The sequence below is a fragment of the Ictidomys tridecemlineatus genome, chromosome 8 (genome assembly GCF_052094955.1).
Source record: "Ictidomys tridecemlineatus isolate mIctTri1 chromosome 8, mIctTri1.hap1, whole genome shotgun sequence".
Lineage (NCBI taxonomy): Eukaryota > Metazoa > Chordata > Mammalia > Rodentia > Sciuridae > Ictidomys > Ictidomys tridecemlineatus.
This window is the reverse complement of record NC_135484.1, coordinates 132331881-132354497: the sequence shown is the minus strand read 5'-3', so window position 1 is coordinate 132354497 and position 22617 is coordinate 132331881. Positions and strand designations below refer to the sequence as shown.

General features: G+C 41.9%; 1 protein-coding gene across 9 annotated transcripts in view; it reads right to left on the bottom strand.

Annotated features, from left to right (window-relative positions):
• Window positions 1-7809: 7809 nt before the first annotated feature.
• Window positions 7810-22617, bottom strand: part of Dusp22 (dual specificity phosphatase 22) — a 68803-nt gene continuing 53995 nt past the window's right edge. For 5 of the 9 annotated variants that reach the window (XM_005335154.5, XM_013362806.4, XM_078020431.1 and 2 more), the window contains 3 exons: window positions 14490-14564; window positions 11213-11384; window positions 7810-10445 (listed from right to left, as the gene is read on the bottom strand). In XM_005335154.5, coding sequence (XP_005335211.1) covers window positions 10263-10445; window positions 11213-11384; window positions 14490-14564 — 430 coding nt within the window. In that variant the 3' untranslated portion in view covers window positions 7810-10262. The remainder of the gene's footprint in view (window positions 10446-11212; window positions 11385-14489; window positions 14565-22617) is intronic. The other 4 variants (XM_078020432.1, XM_078020433.1, XM_005335155.5 and 1 more) reach the window with 3 other exon arrangements.

The following is a 22617-nucleotide window of genomic DNA, read 5'->3' as shown; positions in this document are numbered from 1 at the left end:
GTGACAAGAATACGGTCAACGTGATGGTAAGAAATTAGATAGTAGAACTGGGGTGCAGTGGTGCATACCTATCATCCCAGAGGCTCGGGAGGCTGAAGCAGGATTGCAAGTTCAAAGCCAGCCTCAGCAACTTAGTGAAGCCCTAAGAAACTTAGCAAAACACTGTCTCTAAATAAAATATTAAAAAAAGGACTGGGGATGTGGCTCAGTGGTGGGCTCAATCCCTAGTGCCAAAACAAAAAATAAAATGAAGAAATAGACAATAGATAATAATTTAAAAATCCAAGCCAGAGGAAGGTAGAGGAAGCCAGAACTGGTTCTGATTGGGGATGCAGAAGTAACTGACAGACATAGTTAGTGCAGCTAGCCTTTCATCTGACCCTCTTGGTATGGGCATGGGATCAGCTAGGTGGAAGTCTGGTTCATAGTGAGGGCTGTTGATAATTTTGATTTACTGATTTAAATATAGAAAAAGGAAATGAATATTTTTATAAAACAAAATAAAACTAGAATTCTGGTGAAAAGGTTTGATAAATAGAAAGTTTAAGAAGCTGGGGCTGGGGCTGTAGTTCAGTGGTAGAGTACCCACCTTTCATGTGTGAAGCACTGGGTTCAATCCTCAGCACCACATAAAAATAAATATATTATATTACATTGTGTCCAACTGCAACTAAAAAGATGTTTTTAAAAAAGCTGAGATTCAATTCCAAAAGAATTTTAAATAATTGTACATTTTGAGGCAGTACAATATGATATTTTGATGCAAGTATAAAACTAGCAATGATCAAATTGGAGTAATTAGGATTTTCATCTCTTCAAACATTTATCATTATATTTTTGTTTTGGGAAGCTTAGAATTCCTCTCCTCTAGTTCTTTATATCACAAATTGCTGTAAACTGTAGTCACCCCACTGTGTTGGAGAACATGAAAATTTATTCTCCTAACTATTAAAGAATGATTGACCAACCACCCCTATCTCCCCTCTGCTCTCCTCCCTAGCCTCTGGTGATCACTATTATACTTTTCTATGAGATCAGCAAAGTTTCCTGAGCTCAGGAAAAACAAAGCAGCATTACCATCCAGGGTTCTCAAAATAACCAAGGAATTTTCAAATGAAAGGAACATGTAAAAAGTCAGAGCATCTTTTTGATTTTTTTCACTTCTGTCTCTGTAGAAACAACAAAGTAGAACCATTTGGCTGAGTCTCAGGAGTTTGGGAACTCTCATAAAATCGAATTAGAATAGGGAGATGGTGCACTCGAAAAATCATCAATCAGCTCAGCTGGACTTCCAGTGTGTCCAATAATTCCTGAGAAAGATGGGGTTGACAGAGAAAGAAGAAAGCAAAGTATGCAAAAGTTTGTTTTGTTTTTCATGAAGGAGCCTAGAAACAAAGAGGTATGGCTAGTATGCTTGACATCCAGCTATGGGACAATCAATAATGATCATGAAATGAAATAAATGATAAGAGACAGAAAGAAAATGCAGGCAGCAAAAATGTTTTTTTTAGAAACTTTATTATTATGCCCATAAATAAAAAATTAATATTATGAAGCTAAGTATCTATTTCAGTAGCAGAGTGCTTGCCTAGCATGCATGAGGCCCTAGGTTCTATCCCTGGCATCACAATAAATAAATAAGCAAATAAATTAATAAACACATATACAGTAAGAGAGGAAAAAATCATATACTAATACTTGTAAATTACAATAATATATATTTTGAAACAATGGAGGAAATATTTGTTGGTTACATTAATGAATAATTACGATTTCTGTTTCTGAGCCTAATATTTTGAAATTTATCAATTATTTTGTCAAACTGAACTTCTTACGCCAGGTTTTCCAATCTCTTTTTACTCATTGATCAAACTAGACTTTTGTTTCATTGCAAAGAGTTTCTTTCAGTTTAAGCTACAGATACACAGTAGTTAGGATAGGATGAGATCTGGAGACTTTTCAGTCTCATTTCACAACCCATTCTATAATAGCATGTGTATGTTTTGGGGTGATTAGTTCTAGTGGCTTTCAAATACTTTTATAGTCAAAAAAACTTTGAAAACAGGTAAACATTCTAAGTGTTCACCTAGCAAGCTGGAATTGAAGTCTCTTACTTGTTGACTATTTTCAATCTAGTTTCAGAACTGTTTACCCTGGAATTGGGTAAAGCATTTTAGGCAGCTATGCCTGTGGGTTGCACTGTGGAGACATCTCTTCTGCAAGGTCTCTGTGTGGCAGCAGATGCCCTTAGAGAGCTGCCATGTTGCTGGGCACTGAAAGCATTGTGGGTCCCCTGAGCTCTGGTTTCTTCAGGGCCTGCTTTGCTTGCCAGCCCAGGCCACTCCCCTGGGACTCCTGACCCCCCCCCCCCAAACAAGGTGGGGGCTCAAGCCAGTGTGTCTGCCCCTAGATTCTTTGAAAGGTCAGTTTTTGCTGGGAGCACCCATGGAGCTGGTGAGAGGAGGAGGGATGGAGCTGTGGTCTTCTTCCTACTCCTGCCACAGATGTGGCTCCCCATAGGTCCACGAGAACCCTGAATTCACTCTGGGTGTGTGTTTTTACTTGCATGTAGTCTACACCCAGAATGCTCTTGGCCCTTCATCCAATTTTACCATCTCCTGCCCAGAGCACCTACTGCTGAGCATCTGTGGTCCCCTCTGCCTATACTTTGTTTTCTGCTCATACTTTTTCTAGGAGCATTTGCTCCTAGAAAATTTGGGAGTGGCTGCTTTCTCTCTCCACCTTGATTACAAAGCCTTTGAGGACAGAGCTGTCCTGTTTAATTATTCTTTTCCCTGGACGCAATCTACAGGGTGCCAATGGGTCATGGGCCTGGTGGAACTGTAGGCTACTCCTTCCTTGATTCATGGTGGGGTAGGAGTCTCATGAGGGCCCAGTTCATAGCAGATGCTTGGACTTTACCCAACCAACACAACCTTACCTTGGAGGGTAATCTCTCCACACAGGCCACTAGGGAAAGCACAGATGACTGGGGCCACATGGGAGTGAAGATCTCTAGAACGCTTTCTGAAGATGAAAGCAGTGAGTCACAGGCAGAGTACCAAATAGCCAGTTTCTGAGACAAATGGGTAGGACAGCTCAGATTCCCCACTCAGACCTGTTTTTAGTATCAACCTCTGAAGCTCTGATGCTTCTTGGAAGCTGGTGGCACTTCCTCTGTCCTGTCACTAAGTCCCGGGCCCCACCCATGGCTGAGGGCCAGAATTTCCTGCATGTAAGGCAACTGCCAGCTCTGTGATCTTTGTCCCTGGGGGCCAAGCCTCCCCCAGGATGGACAGGAGGACACAGGACTTGATTACAAAGCCTTTGAGGACACAGCTGTCCTGCTTAATTATTCTTTTCCCTGGGAGCAATCTACATGGTGCCAATGACTGGCCCTTCTTTGTAGCCTCCTCTGGCAGCATCATCACACTTCTTAAGGACCCCCTGGCCAGGTCCTGCTGGCACCCTCCCACAGGTCAGTTCTTACTGCGCTCCGGTGACATAATCTTGCAGCCCTGTCCCTTGGCCAAAGGGGTCCGAAGGAGTCCTGCCAGACTCTGGTTGCCTCAGCATCCACTGTTGATTTCCTTGCCTCTGGTCCTTGACACATCATTTGAGTTCTTTGAGCTAAACTGTTTCCTGCCAGGACCCTGGTACCAGATTGTGGAAAACATACCATCTTAGTTTTGCCTTCTTGGTCTAGCACAGCAAGCCTCCAAGCTTAGGCAAATACCCTTCTGAATGGTTTGGGACTCTTAACCTTGCATAACAATGGAGTGTGGGGACAGAAAGCCAACGGCTGATGTGGGTGGAGGCCATTCTGTTTTCCTTTCAGGGCATCCTTTGCAGCCTGGAATGACTAGCATTTCATTAGTTTTGTGGGGCCCTACCCCGCAGTACTGGCATTTCCAAAGGATTGGGGGAATTTTAGGTGCAACTTGTCTGGGAAGTCACACTGCTTATATTCTAATTCTAACTTGGCCACTTTCTGGCTGTGAGACTAGAATTCAATTTCTTCATCTGTTATATGAGAATAATAGTAAAACTTGTCTTTCAAGATTGCTGTGAGGATGTGATTTCAAAAGAACACATTTTTTAGTGTCCACTCTTGTGATCTATTAAGTGCTCAATGACTTGGTGACTGTCCTGCCATCTAGACAAGAGGTTTTTGGAATCAGACACTTAAAATGCCATTTAGGAAGTCTGGCCCAGGACACATCATTGTGCCACCAGATACAGTGCCCTCTGCCCCTTCCATACCTTCTAGGGAGTTTCATTTATGGCAGACTGGAGTAGAAGTTCCCCACATGAGTGGGTTGCCTCCTCTGGGACTTTCCCAAGGTATTCCAGAGAACTGGAACCAAACCAGACCTCAGCCATGCATGTCTGGCATGTGACTCCCAGGCTCACCTAGTCACCATTTAGGGCCTTGGGTCTCTCATCTGCTAAGAAACCATCCCCAAACTGCACCCTCAGGACCTGCACCTCCCACTCCTGGGTAGGAAGGAGACGATGGGAAGGGGCCCTGAAAAGCAGAGAACAGGCCCCTAAGCTATGGGACAGTGACCGCCACAGTGTGAAATGGTCACAGTCCACTTTGCAGGACCCCTTTCAGACACACCTGCAGCAGCTAACAGCTGCAGCAAATAGCAGAGCCATGTTCCTCTCTCTTCTTGTACCCTTCTGCCTTTTCCTCTGCAACCACCTCAGGGCAGCTTATCCCCAAACCAAGAAGAATCCCAACAGCTGACCCCTGACATATGACAGGCCTCCCTGAAGACTCCTGATCTGAGAAAGCTGGGTGCCACTTGGGCCTGGTGCTGTGAAATACACACCCTTTGCAAAGCAGAACGTGACATTTTTCTAATGCACATGTAGAGGCCTTCTGATTCTTGTTGTCTAAAAAGGCTCCCCATTGGTGTTTTGGGGAAACCCAGAGCTGGTCAGCAAATAGCAAACCTGCTCACCAGCAAGCACCGTGCCTGTTTGTGCCAGCTTCACCACTCCTGGGGGTGGGTGCGAAGGCTGAGGGCAGGGCCATTGGATAGTAAGTGGAGAGAGGGCCTACAATCTTATTTCTGGCATGTTCCATGCACCTGGATGCCTGTTACTAAAGTGCAGTCTGGAGGGCTGAGCAACAAATGGCAGGGCCCCTGTAAGCTTCTGTGGCTCCGTGGGCTAAGCTAGGAAGTTGGCAAAATGGTATGATCACCACTGTTGCCAAACACTGTCCCCCAAAATATCATTCCTTGAATATCCCAAAAGAATAAACCTCTCACCCTGAAAACCCTTGCCATCTGGTTTTCTTAATCAGTCCTTTGTCCAAGTATGATCCCAACCAAAACTTCTCTTCTACTAATCCAAGCTCTAAGTCATTAGTCACTACAATTAGAATATTGAACTGCCCTGTACTTTCAGGCATCTGCTAAAATAGCTCTTTTGACGTCCCAACTCTAATAACCGAACTTGAAGATTCAGGAAAGTTAACTGTGAACTACTAACTCTTATGATCAACAGTTTGCATAGAGATCTGAAGCCAACATAAACCCTAACTTGCAGATGTTCAAACATGCGCTGGCAATTCTTTCCCCATATGGAAAGTGACATGGGCTCAGCACTTGCAACCTGTCGGATGTTAATACAGCTGGTTGAGCCTGAGCTGCAAAATAGGACACTAATTGTGATACTGGTAGAAATGACACTGAAATAATTATGTCCTACTATTTGCTGTCACAAAACTCAAAAGCCTCAAGCAGGGGTTGGGAAACAAGAAAGCGAGGCCTCTAGCCCTTTCTGCAAGATGAGACACTGCCAGTGTGTGACCCTCTTCAACCCTGGATTGTGTCTTGGTGCATCTGAGGACAAGGAGACTGCACTGAGTCAAAGAAGGGCATAAAGCTTCCAAGTGACAAGTGACAGGCTTTTTAAGTTTCTTTCTTTCTTTTCTTTTGTTTCATCCTTTCTCTGGGCAATAAAAAGGAAAGGGAAGAGGAACCACCCTCTGCAGTCTTGGTGATTTCTTGTTAAGTACATATATAAATACAAGTGTGTTGAAAGCATGTTCTCAATAAAATTATTAATAACTCTGGGAGGAGCCATATGATGTAGGATGGCAGGGGTGTGGCTCTTGGTGTGTTCCTTATTTCTGTGATTGGAGGCTGGCATGCAGAAGAGCACTTGATGACCACCTCTGGCTGTGGAATGTGGGCTCAGATATCTCCTTGTGTGATGCCAGGTACCTGCTGCCTAAGCCACCCAAGTGTCTAGGTACTTGACTGAGCTCAGCATGCTCTGAGGCACGGCACATGTGACTCCCCTGGAAGCTAAGAAGTTCTTTGAGATAATAATAATAATAAACAAACAATAAAACACATGTGCACACACACCTCAGTCACCAGTCTATAGCTGTTTCTGTGGATGAGTGATATGAAGTATCCCAGAAGTGGAAATTGGGTTCCCTGGCACATAGAAACTAGACAGCACTCAATAAAATTTAAAGGGCCTCTAGCAGGATCCCCTAGTAAGGGAAAAGTGTAAATTCAATTTTAAGGGGGGGGGTGCTCCAAAAAATGTGACTTAAATGTCCAAATTCCCTTGGGTAGAGTCCACGAACAGGGGTGGTCTGCCTAGGACACAGGAAAGGCAGCTTCAGGAAGCAAGCAGGAGAGGGATGGGGTGGTGGAGACACCATGGGTGGCACATGTTTCCTTGGCTGTGGCAATAGCACTCTTGCCTGGGGACATGGCCAGATCAGGACAAAGCCCTTAGCTCTCAAACTCATGTCTGTATACCTCTGATATGGTATGGTGTGCTTTTGCAATGATAAAAGTTAGATTTGAAAAAAATGTTCCCTACACAATACTCAAGGGATACACTGATTTCCCAAAAGTTCTGATGAGAGGAAGAGATACAGCCTTTCTAGGGGATTAGTCTTTGCAAAACCAGCATTTTCTCCTCCCCAATAAATTAAGAACTTTTGAAATTTGAATTCTACATTAATTTTCATGAGCCTAGCCCTTGGGACTGTGTTCCAGGTGCCTGAACAGTCTTAACTCAGTGGCCCTGAATGGGACTCAGTCAGGTCATTCTTTAACATTTTCCTCACACCTAACTTAATGAAGGCAGAGGCACACATACCATCATGCAGCGCTGGAAGATGCTGATACAAAAGAACAACTGCACTGGCACTCTGATCCCAGAGAGTAGACAGGCCACTAAGCCTTCATGGCTCTACAGTCACCATGAGTGCTTGACTTTCCCCCCTCCACCTCCCTCCTCTCAAGTCCATTTGTCTGCTTGGCCATCTCCATTTACCGTGACTGGTTCAAGACAGTTTGTATTCTTTCAAGTTAAAAGCTGAGCATCAAATTAGAATAGCGAATAATGTGTGGCAAATGTTCATGAAATAGTTGGGCTTGTGTATTCCTATGTTAAATGCAGTATTCCAGGGTTCTCACTCCGCTCAGGCAAAGTATAACTTCAATTTCTTTAACCCTGCATTGAGGATCAATTTTTCGTTGTGTCTTTTGTGTGTGTGCATGCATTTTCAGTGCTGGGGAATGAATCCAGGGCCTTGAGCATTGGTTAGGTAAGTGGTTTCCAATTGAGCTACTCCCCCTGTCCAAGGATCAATTTTTCTGCTATGGAGACATTGATTTGTCTTTCCTAGTCTCTATTGTACTATCTACTGGAGGAAAACAGCCTCTGAACTGAGCCTGTAGCAGGTTCAATCTTGCTTTGTTAGCCTTCATAGAAACCCATGTGATCTTCAAGCTCCAATAAAGGAAGAATGCCTTGCACATGATGTTGAACTTGGTTAAGTTGCCCTTTATTAACAAAAATGTGTAGGTTTTGGTAAATTCCACTGTGGAGAACACAAACCATGGGATAAAACATACATCAAGAGACATTTCCCAAGCTGGGGAATTTAAGAACATGAGGAAAGAGTTCACACTGCACAATCCCCCAGTACTGGCTTCCTCCTTGAGTAGTTGTTCATGAGAAACAATTTACAATTCCTAAACAGTAACCAAAACAGTGCAAGAGGGCTCTTGAGATAGTTGTATGGGCGTCAAAAGTCAGGTTAAAAAAACAGACACAGAAGTGGAGTTTTGGTAAAAATATTTTCTTTTGCTAAATAATCTCACAGTTCTCAACGTATTACAACATTAGACATGTATGCAAGTTTACAAAACCACTGTTGGACACTTAAAAATAAACTCTATGTTGCTTTTCTTTTTGGCAGCACCAGCCTAAACTTTGCAATATTTCAGAAACTTCAGGTACATTACAATCTTCTGAGAAAGGCCCAATACTTCAGAATTCCTGGAGTGGCTGTGGAGAAAGAACATTACTGGCAACAAATATAAAAACAATTCAAAACCTACAGGAATATATGTGGTCATTCATAAATGTTTACACATATTTAACCATTCACTCTAATAGCCTTAATATTTTTCTGTCCTTTCATTGAAGTGCTGGGGATCAAACCCAGTGTTTCATACATGCTAGGTAACTGCTATACCACTGACTTACATCCTTAGCCCTCTTAAATGCTTTTTCTGTTAGCATATTTACATTTCTTTTGGTTTACAGAAAAAAATATACTCAACAGGCAAATTGTTTTAGCTGAAGAAATGATTCTAGGGCCACATTTCCCTTTTTGGTTGCACATCTGGGGCCTGTACATGTGCACAGTCAGAGACTTTGTTTTCCTTGGTCCCCAAAGAGCTCACCTTTGACATACCCTCTACATGAACAGGAAAATTGCTCTTCTTATTCAGGAGCTCTTTTTGTGGTGGAATTCGGAGAACCCAGGTTGCAACATCTTTTTAGGGAGAGGTTGAGTATATTTTTTTCCTGTGGCTCTGCGTGCTTAAGAAATTTAAGTTGGTATAAAGGATTGACCACTGAGTTGGGCACAGCATTCCAGGATGCCTGTTGCCTAGCTGCAAACTGTGGGTGCTCTCACAGCCTGAATGTGGAACTTTGCCCTTCAGAAAGCATTATGGGAACCCAAGTAAAAAATTTAAGCAGCTCAATGATATTGATGTCTTCCCCTTTGGCTTCAAAAGCAATCAGAACTGAACATTTTGAATTATGAGGCAGAATTCACTGGATTAACACAAACACACACAAAAACTTTTCAAACATTATTTAATGAGGTAGCTGAGATCAAAGATCAAATCCACAGCATACACCAAGGAACTTAATAAATGATCAGGCATTTTGAAATGCAAACATCTACAGTGTCTAACAAATATTCTTCCTTTCCATTTCCTGTAGGTACATGCAAACCTTGAGAAAGGCCCTGCAAAGTGAGAACAGCAAGGCTGGGAGTGCATGAAGCTGGACAGGAGGAGACAGGAAGGGCCCAACAATGTATGCCAAGTTTGGCTGATGTACTCCTGCTCATCATGGAATTCAATCAAGGTCAGTCTTACATGGAACAAACATCACTTAGAACCCAGACACATGATGGGTGGCCTTGGCTTGAGGCAGCAAGGAGTACAGGGCCTGGTGCACTTATACTAAGCTTGAGGCAATACTGAGTATGCCCTCCACCCCCCAACACTTTCCAGGGTCCCTGGAGCCACCTTCCCTCAGGAGGGGTCTGGGCCCCATCTTTCCCCACTATACCATCCCAGGTTCTGGGAGAGGCTATTGCTTTCAGCTGCTCATCCCCTGAGTTCTCAACCTCTGCTCCCAGGTATAGAATACATTCCATGCTGCTTGCTGAGAAGCTTTTCAGAAGTCAAATTCAAATGCCTTCCATTTGGAGCCAAAGGGAAAGGTGGCCATGCCAATCCTGGCAGCATGAATTTTATGACTCCCAGCAATATGAACATTCAGAGCTCACCCACGCAGACACATTCACTTGCACACACCCTCACACAATGCATACCCTTCTACATGCTCACAGGCATACACTCTCACATGTTCTTCAGTGCTGTACATATGCACTCACTGACATGTGCACACATTGTGTGTGTGTGTGTGTGTGTGTCAGCCCAGTAGCATCCCAGGTACAGCAAGCTCAGGTGAGGCCATAATCCAAGGTCAGGGGGAAAGATGGGTGACGTAAAAGGACTTGGGACTGGGTGGGGTCACTGGGGAAAGAGCCCTGAGCTGTCCACTTTGCAGTGGTCATTCACTTTGCAGTCCTTGGAGGAAGTAGCCAGCACACCAGCACACCACAGGGAGCCTGCAGGCAACCCGGAAGACAAGCAGCAGGAAGGAAGGCACCAGATCCCTCTGTGTTAGGTTTCTGTGGTATAGTTATTGTAGGCCAGGGGAGGCAAGGCCGAAAAGCTGCTCCACCGCCTGGTGCCAGGCTGGGACTCCACACGCCCTTGCTCTTTATATTTACCCAGAATGTTTTTGGCTTCTTCTGCATCCCGCAAAGGATTCTCCCCATATTCTTCCTTCAGCCACTGCCGATACTGTAGAAATTGGAAATAAATTTGAAATGTCACACACCTTCATTCACTGTGATTTTCACCTGTTACTTAATGGTCGAGATGATGGCACACGTAAACAGGGAAATCAAAGGGCACTGGGCAATCACAGCTAACAGAAATAACTATTCCTTCAAGGTTTGGGCCTGAGGACATAAAAATAAGTCAAATCAATGCATCTACTTGACAGACTTGGATGCAGCAGTTACTGTCTGTTGCTGAGGGTTCCTTACAAGAAATAAGTGTCTTCATGCTATCTGTTTAATACTGGCAGCCAAGATTAAATTGCTGAATCCAGAAGAAAAACATGGAGAATTTTTACAATTCAGTAATTTTATAAAGAAGAACCTAAAATCTGAGTTTACATGATTAGTGGTGAACAATTTCCCTACTACCCTCTCTTGGCTAAATACATCTTTAAAAACTTAAAGGCTAAATGAATTAAAAGCAAAAAAGAAAAGCAAGCAAGCAAAGCAAATGAAGAAAATGATATTTCACTGAAAGGAAGAGGAACATGCTAATATTAGGAGTACCAGGCGTAAGGAAAATGACAAGGGATATAAGACCCTATGGTTGTAGCTGGGGCACAATAGATTGGTGACAACTTCTGTGGGGATAAAGGTGAGCACCCTTGAACCCAATATCCTCTGTGGGCCTCTTCAGTTCCAACCTTCTTGATTCTGGGACTGAAGGAATTGTCCCAGGGCAGTTGCCTGCGTCTGAAAAGCCTCGTGCAAATGAGCATTTCTTACCTGGTGGACTTCATGTTTCTCAAACTCCTGGAGCTGCCTCTGGAAGCCCAGATTGGGGTTGGCACAGGATCTCCCTGCACGCACAGTGTGCAGGGCATCCTCCCAGCCAAAGTCCGTGACGGTCATGATATAAGCAATCACCAGCGTCACACTCCTGGAGACCCCAGCCAAGCTGCAGAATGGAGAGGGTCATGAGTGCAAGGGCAGTTTTGGAACCATGGGTCTGTTCACCCAACCCATTTGGGGCTGGGGATTCAGAGCATCTAATTTTAGGGAGTCTTCCTGCTTTGGATTACACATGGACAGCATGAAAGTATGTTACCAGGAAATCCTTTGGAAACATAACAGTTTCCCCCTACTCTGTGCCACTAGATCTCAGGCATCCTTTAAACATTTGGCCTCATGCTTCATTGATTTTCTATAGGATAGAGCTACAGACACTTCTACCTTATGATGTTCAATTGCTCCTGAACCTCTTCTCAGACACTTCCTATTTTTTTGGTCAAATAAAATAACTCAAATATACCAAGGGGACTTGAGGCTTCCTGGACCTGTGGAACAAGTCCATTTATAAACTGCATTAGTTTAGAATGTGTCATGGTTTTTAAAAGTCTGGTTTGGTTTTCTTATCGACATGAGGAATAAAACTGATTTTTAGAACCCATGAAATCCAGAAGCCCTTAGAAAATCTTACTTTTGTATTTTTTTTGACATAATTGAGCAGAATACTAGAGCAGGCACACTGCAAGTGCTCTGGGGCCTGGGGTCAAATGCTCTGTGGCACTAACGGTCAACTCCAGCAGGCTAAGTAAGGAAACTATTATGGTTTGGATCTGGGATGTCTTCCAAAAGCTCATATTAAAAATATGGTCCGTAGTGTAGCGAGGTTCATAGGTACTGATTGGATCATGTGGGCTCTGACCTCATCAGTGAATTAATTCACATGATAGATTAATCCACTGGTAGCTGGATGGACTACTGAGAGGTAGGACTTAGTTGGAAGAAGCAGGTTACCGAGGGCATGCCCGGAGGGGTTTATTTTCTCCGGGACCCCTTCCTCTCCCACTCTCTGTTTCTAGGTTGACATAAGCAGAGCAACCTTCCTCTGTTGGGCCCTTCTGCCATGATACTTCTGCCGGGAAGTTGGCCAACCGTGGACTGAATCCTCTTAAACTGCAAACTAAAATAAAATTTTCCTCCTCTCAGTTGTTCTTGTATAGTATTCTGGTCACAGTGGCACAAAGTTGACTAACATAGAGACCAATTTAAAATACATATGCAAATTAAGGCAACCATAGAAAAGTTGTGCTTTGACAGACTTAGAGTGTTCCAGCAACGGTTTAAGATTGGGAAGTCTAGCAAATGTCTCATTTTTAGAAAAGCCTTATAATTAGATGTATATGGTGGTGTGAAATAAGAATTTCTAGACTATCTGGCCAACACATATTTAAATAATAATAAAATAATTAATAATAATAATAATAACACCACTACCTTACTCTTAAGTAGTAGTTCTTTATATAAGGACTTTAAATAAAAAACACTAAGGGAGTTTTACAAAAATAAACCCTCATAGCAAGGCTATAACCCTGAATATCTGAATTCACCAGGAGCATGGAAAAGCCCAGGGGTTGGAATTTCAGAACTTCTCTTTATTTTACCTCCAAATGCACTCATAGGTGCTTTAAAGTCAAATGTAACTGAACATAAAAAAACAACCATTTGTATGTGTCACATTTCCTACTCTTTTAAAAAGTGAAATGAAAAAAATCACACTATTTCAAAGTTGTATAAATTGGCAGAACACCACTCTCGAAGTCACTGAAATTGCTCATGCCCCGACTAGCCTTCAGAACACATTGCAGTTGTCCTAAGTGGCTTCTCTGGCTACCATGCATGCGTTCTCTCGGTCCTGACAGGGCTGCCACCAACCTTAGCAGCAACACTCCCAGGAGCTGGCTTCACATTTTCAAAGAGTTTTGCACTGCAAGGGTGGCTGTTTTGGGCGAAGTCAAAAAAGATTGTTGTGCTTTAAGATAATTAATGTCACACCTTATTCAAAGGGAAAGGGGGCAGGTCCAGCCTGCACCTTCATAGACAACAGAGCCCTGCATCCAGAATGTTGACTACTAGTTCCCCAGACAAATTAGCTATTACCATGATTACTACTGGTAACACAAATGACATTCCCCTGAGAACTCACCATGTGCCAGATATAATATTTTCCAGGCCTAAGACCAAGAATTTTATATGCATTCTCTGGGTTGAGTATGTAGAGTAACTTTCTTTTCACAGTATGTATATGTGTGCATAGTTGTCTCTTGGTGTCCATGGGACACTGTTTCCAGGACACACCCCAGATACCAAAATGCTCAAGTCTCTTATACAAAATGGCATAATATTTGCATAGAACCCACACATATCCTCCATCATACTTTACATCTCCTCTGGATTATAATGTAGAAATACAACATAAAGGCTATGTCAATAGTGGTATTTCTTAAGGAATAATGACAAGAAAAAATAAGTCTGTACATGTTTCATATAGAGGCAACATTTTCTTTTCCTGAATGATTTTGATTCATGGTGGGTTGAATCATGAATTCAGAATCCGTGGATAGGGTGCATCAACACTGTTTCTCTCTTTCTCTCTCCCCCCACCATCTCTATAAAATATAGAAGAGTATAGGTAGACAGTTGTCAATAAACTAATTCTGAGTCTATTTAGATTGTTTCAAAGAAAAGTAGTGAGCCAAACACTCTTAAAAGCCCCAGGCTGTAAATGGAGAGGAAATGGTCATATTGGTGTTACAGTAACACATTACTAAACACCTACATTTGCAATCAAAATTCTCTAGGAAGAAACAGTGCTTTGAAAAGGTCACTGAGGTTTCAGGGATGAACCTACAGAATGGGTAGTTGTCTCTTGGTGTCCATGGGACACTGTTTCCAGGAGGCCCTTCTGATGAAATGTTAAGACACAGGCTAGCAAAAAACAGTGTCTGTTGACTAGTAACCCTCACAGTCCCTATAGAAATCCTCACAGTGAGTAAAATGGAAAACAACAAAAGAAAAGCAAAACCAGGTAGGGTTTTGTTGAAACAAAAACAGGCAATGACTAATGCATATCTGGGAGAGGTGGAATGTGTGTTTGAGACTCTGGGTTTAGGAAAAAACATTAGGAGATGAAAGAATCACACAGAGAAAGACACTCACGAGACATCAAGCTAAGCAGAAAATACTAAGTAAGGTATTATTCAGAAAGAAACATACGTACCAGTGCACCAGACAGCCCTCACCTTGGAGTCTGCACTCATGAATGAATTTAATACTTTCTTTGAAATGTCTTGTCCTAGGCACAGGATAAAAAAGAGAAAGAGAGAGAGAGAAGTGACATAGACTTTACTCAACATATAATGAAAAGAAAAATCCACCTAACACCTTTCTGAAAGAGCTCGAGTCCTACACCTTCAAAACCTGGTCAACTATCTGGGACCAGGGCTGCGTTAGCCTTAGAATGGGTCACAGGCATGCTGAAGTCTGGGGAAGGCTGCCCATGGTGTGGAATTTTTAGAATCTCTCTACAGAGCATCCATGAAACACAAAGCTGTCATTTACTGGTATTTCTGCTCAGCCTGCTATGTTCAATCCGAATCAATGGCTCAACCAGGGACCTTCATGCTGGCTGTGAATGCTGTAGAGTCAAGTGAACTAGATAAGGAAGGCGTCCAGGCCGTGTGTTCCCTGTCCTAGAAGCTAGTTTACTTGTGACAACCTGAGAAGCCTAAAAGCATCCTCCCACAATGGACTCTCCAGATTTTGGTAGTTCTGTCTGTATGTCACTGGACAGCTATGGGGAAATGGAAATTACAGCTATGGGGAAATGGAAATTTCACCTCTGATCCCTGCTCTGCCATTCCCTGTATTTTGGGGAATGCAACTCAGAGATTAGGCATGACCCCTCACGGGGTGGACCGGGTCATGTGTATCAACCTATTCTGAAATTCTAAATGATTATTAATGCCACAATCCTTCCTTCTTCTGACCCTCAGATTTTTGGGCCACCCCTTTCACTAGTCACTTATTCGGCTCCTAACTGTTGAGGAAGTGCCTATTTATATGTCCTTGCTCACAGGCATGGGCCGCTCCTTTCTGAGCAGCTTTTCAGAGGTCAAGTTCAAATGCTGGGTTGTTTGAGATACAAATATGGGGACCCACTTTGATGAGTTCCCAACTGGTGTGTGTGCCCTATACTAAATGTACAGCATTCTGGACTGAGCTGTGGCCTAACTGCAGGTACTCCAGTGGACCAAGTACCTGCTTTTAAAGTACATTCTATCTTTGACTGGCTTCTACAGCAGTAAAACACCAAAAGCTACCCATGAACTAAATACATTTCCATTTCAACACTGAGTACTGACTATCTACCTGGGATGCTGTTAAGCTTCAAGACATTCAGTGACAAATAAGATGATGTTTCTGACTGCTGAATGAGAGGGCAAGTGCAATGAATCAGAACGGGAAGCTCAGGTGTGGCGTAACAACTCTCAGCTACTAACTACAGAAGAAACCCAAAAGCCTCACTGGAGGTGCTCACTGAGATTGGGATGAATGGGAGGTAGAAGACATTTTAAACCTGCATACATACATACATAAGGAACCCAGGCACCCATGTTCTGTCCATAACCAAAGTGTTGCTTCAGGTGGAAAGTCCAAGTAGGCTAACCCAAAGATTCCAGACTCTTACCTGAAGGGTCTAAATAGCATGACACTGCAAGATCAGCTTTCCATAAATGTCCTAAAGACAAATGCTCCCAGAATATAAATTTATCAAGTGACTCAGAATTGCAACATTTCCCCAAACACTGGCTTTGTACACAGCAGGCAAGAAAGCATTCTTGCTCTAATCTTGAAATCTGAAGTTTTAGTACTGAGAGACCTCAGAGGAGCCAGGCAGCAAAACTGAGTGCAAAGAGGGGTGAAATGGGGTGCTGGGCTTCCCACTGTGGGCTACAGGAGAGAAGGAAGGCTTGGTGCTGATAGAGCTTCCTATCTCTCAAGCAAAACCAGCCACTGAGAGGTGACAGTGAAGCATTCTGATCTGGAAGTACTGGATATGTGGCCAGACATGGCCAGTTGCCCCGGTTGTGGGGGACAGCAAAGAGCTCAGGCCTGGGGAATGGCCTAGTTTCCTCCAGCTACGGCAATGGAGAAGGAAAGGGAAGGCTACATGTACGTGGTGATTTCTGGAAAAGTGTTCCCTTCCCGAGGAAAGGAAATTGATCGATCTTTGCCTCTAGTTTGTTGCCAGGGAATGGCAAGAACCATGCTCAAGGTTGTATCACCACCTGTGACCACAGTGACAACTCCCCAGAGTGAAAGGACACAGGATGGAAAGGCCAGACTCCTAGAGGACATCCAGGGTCTGCTGCCCAGGCCTGGGAGTACTACTAGCAGGCTTCCTAGCAAAGGCCTCTATCCCTGAGAACACAGTTTTCTTTTTTTTTTTTTTTTTTTTTTTTTTTTTATTTTATTTTTTTTTTTTTTATTGATTGTTCAAAACATTACAGAGCTCAAGACATATCATCTTTCATACATTTGACTCAATTGGGTTTTGTACTCCCCAAATACATAATACAGACTCACTTCTGTTACATACTCACATTTTTACATAATGGCTTATTAGTGACTGTTGTATTCTGCTACCTTTCCTATCCCCTACTATCCCCCCTCCCCTCCCCTCCCCTCCCATCTTCCCTCTCTACCTCCTCTGCTGTTGTTCAATTCTTTCCCCCTTTTTTTTTTTCCCCCCACCCCCTTGCCCCTCATAACCTCTTATAATTTTGTGTATCACTGAAGGTCTCCTACCATTTCCATATGTTTTCCCTTCTCTCTTGCTTTCTCTCCCCCCATTCGTCTTAGTTTACTGTTAGTCTTTTCCTCGTGCTCTTCCTTCCTGTTCTATTCTTAGTGGCTCTCTTTATATCAAAGAAGACATTTGACATTTGTTTTTTAGGGCTTGGCTAGCTTCACTTAGCATAATCTGCTCTAATGCCATCCATTTCCCTGCAAATTCTATGATTTTGTCGTTTCTTAGTGCTGCATAATACTCCATTGTGTATAGCTGCCACAATTTTTTTATCCACTCATCTATTGAAGGGCATCTAGGTTGGTTCCACAGTCTAGCTATTGTGAATTGTGCTGCTATAATCATTGATGTGGCCGTATCCGTATAGTGTGCTCTTTTAAGGTCCTCAGGGAATAGTCCAAGAAGGGCAATAGCTGGGTCAAATGGTGGATCCATTCCCAGCTTTCCCAGGAATCTCCATACTGCTTTCCAGATTGGCCTCACCATTTTGCAGTCCCACCAGCAGTGAACAAGTGTGCCCTTTTCCCCACATCCTCGCCAACACTTATTGTTGTTTGACTTCATAATGGCTGCCAATCTTACAGGAGTGAAATGGTATCTTAGGGTGGTTTTGATTTGCATTTCTCTGATTGCTAGAGATGGTGAGCATTTTCTCATGTGCTTGTGGATTGATTGTATGTCCTCCTCTGAGAAGTGTCTGTTCAGGTCCTTGGCCCATTTGTTGATTGGATTATTTGTTATCTTATTGTTTAATTTTTTGAGTTCTTTGTACATTCTGGATATTAGGGCTCTATCTGAGGTGTGAGGGGTAAAAATTTGTTCCCAGGATGTAGGCTCTCTATTTACCTCTTTTACTGTTTCTCTTGCTGAGAAAAAACTTTTTAGTTTAAGTAGGTCCCATTTATTTATTCTTGTCATTAACTCTTGGGCTACGGGCGTTCTATTAAGGAATTTGGAGCCCGCCCCCACAATATGTAGATCGTAGCCAACTTTTCCTTCTATCAGACGCAGTGTCTCTGTTTTTATATCTAGCTCCTTGATCCATTTTGAGTTAACTTTTGTGGCTGGCGAGAGAAAGGGATTCAATTTCATTTTGTTGCATATGGATTTCCAATTTTCCCAGCACCATTTGTTGAAGATGCTATCCTTCCTCCATTGCATGTTTTTAGCCCCTTTATCAAATATAAGATAGTTGTAACTTTGTGGATTAGTCTCTGTGTCCTCTATTCTGTACCATTGGTCCACCTGCCTGTTTTGGTACCAGTACCATGCTGTTTTTGTTACTATTGCTTTGTAGTACAGTTTGAGCTCTGGTATCGCTATACCTCCAGATTCACACTTCCTGCTTAGAATTGCTTTTGCTATTCTGGGTCTTTTGTTTTTCCATATGAATTTCATGATTGCTTTATCTATTTCTACAAGAAATGTCTTTGGGATTCTGATTGGCATCGCATTAAACCTGTAGAGAACTTTGGGTAATATCGCCATTTTGATGATGTTAGTTCTGCCTATCCATGAACAGGGTACATTTTTCCATCTTCTGAGATCTTCTTCTATCTCTCTCTTTAAGGTTCTGTAGTTTTCATTGTATAAATCTTTCACCTCTTTTGTTAGGTTGATTCCCAAGTATCTTATTTTCTTTGAGGATATTGTGAATGGAGTGGTTTTCCTTATTTCCATTTCAGAGGTTTTGTTGCTGATATACAGGAATGCCTTTGATTTGTGCGTGTTGATTTTATATCCTGCCACTTTGCTGAATTCATTTATTAACTCTAGTAGCTTCTTTGTAGATCCTTTTGGGTCTGTTAAGTAAATTATCATGTCATCTGCAAATAGCGATAATTTAATTTCTTCTTTTCCTATTTTTATGCCTTTAATTTCTTTTGTCTGTCTAATTGCTCTGGCTAGTACTTCGAGAACTAAATTGAATAGAAGTGGTGATAGAGGACATCCCTGTCTTGTTCCAGATTTTAGAGGGAATGCCTTCAGTTTTTCTCCGTTTAGGATGATGCTAGCCTGAGGTTTAGCATATATAGCTTTTACAATGTTGAGGTAAGTTCCTGATATCCCTAGTTTTTCTAATGTTTTGAACATAAAGGGATGTTGTATTTTGTCAAATGCTTTTTCTGCATCTATCGAGATGATCATATGGTTCTTGTCTTTAAGCCTATTGATGTGGTGAATAGCATGTATTGATTTCCGTATATTGAACCAGCCTTGCATCCCAGGGATGAATCCTACTTGATCATGGTGCACAAGTTTTCTGATATGTTTTTGTATTCGATTCGCCAGAATTTTATTGAGAATTTTTGCATCCAAGTTCATTAGAGATATTGGTCTGTAGTTTTCTTTCTTTGAAGTGTCTTTGTCTGGTTTTGGGATCAGGGTGATGTTGGCCTCATAGAATGAATTTGGAAGAGCTCCTTCTTTTTCTATTTCTTGAAATAGTTTGAAAAGTATTGGTATTAGTTCTTCTTTGAAGGTTTTGTAGAACTCCGCTGTATACCCATCAGGTCCAGGGCTTTTCTTGGTTGGTAGTCTTTTGATGGCTTCTTCTATTTCTTCCTTTGTTATTGGTCTGTTTAAACTGTGTGTGTCTTCCTGTCTCAATCTGGGCAAATCATATGCCTTAAGAAATTTATCGATATCCTCGCTATCTTCTATTTTATTAGAATATAGGGTTTCAAAATACTTTCTAATTATCTTCTGTATTTCTGTAGTGTCTGTTGTGATATTGCCTTTTTCATCCCGTATATTAGTAATTTGAGTTCTCTCTCTTCTTCTTTTTGTTAGCATAGCTAAGGGCTTGTCTATCTTATTTATTTTTTCAAAGAACCAACTTTTAGTTTTATCAATTTTTTCAATGGTTTTTTTTGTTTCAATTTCGTTTATTTCTGCTCTAATTTTAATTATTTCTTGTCTTCTACTACAATTGCTGTTGTTTTGTTCTTCCTTTTCTAGGTTTTTGAGGTGTAGTGTGAGTTCATTTATTTGTTGGTTTTTTCTTTTTTTGATGAAAGAACTCCAGGATATGAATTTCCCTCTTAAAACTGCTTTCATTGTGTCCCATAGATTCCGGTATGTTGTGTCTGTATTATCATTTGACTCTAAGAATTTTTTTATCTCTTCCTTTATGTCTTCTGTAACCCATTGATCATTCAATAACATATTGTTCATTTTCCATGTGGTGTAGGATTTCTCCTTCCTTTTTTTATCATTGATTTCCAATTTCATTCCATTATGGTCAGATATGGTGCATGGTATTATCTCCACACTTTTATATTTACTAAGATTTGCCTTATGGCATAATATATGGTCTATTTTTGAGTAGGATCCATGTGCTGCTGAGAAGAACGTGTATCCACTTGATGATGGTTGGTATATTCTATATATGTCAGTTAGGTCTAGGTTATTGATTGTGCTGTTGAGTTCTATAGTTTCTTTATTCAGTTTTTGTCTAGAGGATCTGTCTAATGGCGAGAGCGGTGTGTTGAAGTCACCCGTAATTATTGTGTTATGGTCTATTTGACTCTTGAACTTGAGGAGCGTTTGTTTTATGTAGATTGCAGCTCCATTGTTTGGTGCATACAAATTGATAATTGTTATGTCTTGTTGGTGGATGGTCCCTTTTAACAGTATATAGTGTCCTTCTTTATCCTTCTTAATTAACTTAGGTTTGAAGTTGATTTTATTTGATATGAGTATGGCCACTCCTGCTTGCTTCCGAGGGCCATGTGAGTGGTATGATTTTTCCCAACCTTTTACCTTCAGCCTGTGTATGTCTTTTCCTATCATATGAGTCTCCTGAAGGCAGCATATTGTTGGATTTGTTTTTTTGATCCAGGTTGCTAGCCTATGTCTCTTGATTGGTGAGTTTAGGCCATTAACATTTAAAGTCACAATTGAGATATGATTTGTACTTCCAGTCATGCTTCTTTATTTATTTATTTTAGTTTGGCTAGTTTTACTTTTTTTGGTTATTTTCCTCCTCCTTTACTGAGATACCTCTTGTTGTTAGTTTTGGGCACTATTTTTCAATTCCTCTTCTTGTAGTATATTGCTCAGAATGCTTTGCAGTGCTGGTTTTCTTGCTGCAAATTCTTTTAGCTTTTGTTTATCGTGAAAGATTTTAATTTCGTTGTCAAATCTGAAGCTCAATTTTGCTGGATACAGTATTCTTGGTTGAAATCCATTATTTTTCAGCGTTTGAAATACATTGTTCCAGGATCTTCTCGCTTTCAAAGTCTGTGCTGAGAAATCAGTCGTTAACCTAATTGGTTTACCCCTGAATGTAATCTGTCTCTTTTCTCTGGTAGCTTTTAATATTCTCTCCTTGTCCTGTATGTTGGCTATCTTCATAATTATGTGTCTTGGAGTTGGTCTATTATAGTTTTGAATGTTTGGGGTCCTGTAGGCTTCCAGGATTTGGCAATCCATTCCATCTTTCATCTCTGGGAAGTTTTCTACAATTATTTCATTTAATATGCTGTCCATTCCTTTGGTTTGAATCTCTGTGCCTTCTTCTATCCCGATGACTCTCAAATTTGGTTTTTTAATGACATCCCATATCTCTTGAATAGATTGCTCATGGGATTTAAGCATCTTTTCTGTGTTGACTATACTCTTTTCAAGTTGATAAACCTTGTCTTCATTATCTGATGTTCTGACTTCTACTTGATCAAGTCTATTTGTAATATTCTCGTTTGAGTTTTTAATTTGGTTTATAGTTTCCTGCAATTCTAGGATTATAGTTTGATTCTTTTTTAAGATCTCTATCTCCTGGTAGAGCTCGTTCTTTGCCATTTGAATTTGTTTGTTTAATTCATTTTCAAAATATATTTTTATTGCTTGGACTTGCTGTCTCATGTCTTCTCTAATATTCCTTTCCATTTGAGTTAGGAATGCCTTGAGTTCTTTCCCTATCCCTGCTTCTGATGTTTCTATGTCCTCTTGTAGAATTAAGTTGTCTTGCATTGTTTGTACTCCTTTTTTCCCTTGTTTTCTCATGCTGTCCCCGTTGCTTTCCAGCTCTATTTGATTGTCGTGTTTCTGTTCTCTTCTATAGATTTGTTTTGGTTCTGTTTTACTCTGATGCCTCTCCTTAGTGTTGTTAAACTATGCCTGCTGACGTGGATTCCACTGTGAAGGAAGATCCGACGTCCCAGCTCCAGTGACGACACTACTTTGCTATGACTGGCCCCAGTTCCTTGCCTGGGTGTCCTGATGAGGTGGTGTGACTGCACTGTCTCTGTTTGATTTCAGCTCCCAGTCGCGGCAGGCAGGCGGTCTCTAGCCGCCCAGTATCACAGGCCGCGGGCGGGTGATCGGTCACCTGTGGCCGGGTGTTCTCCTACCACCCAGCTATGCGGGCAGTGGGTGAACTGTCGCCGGCGGGCCTGCAATTTCCAGCTGCCCAGTCTTGAGGGCCTTGCCTCTAGCTTCCTGGTTTCTCCTGCTAGCCTTCTGTAGCCGCAGGGCAGGCCGCATGAATCAGTGGGCCTGGATCTCCGGGGTCCCACAGTTGGCAATTGGGATC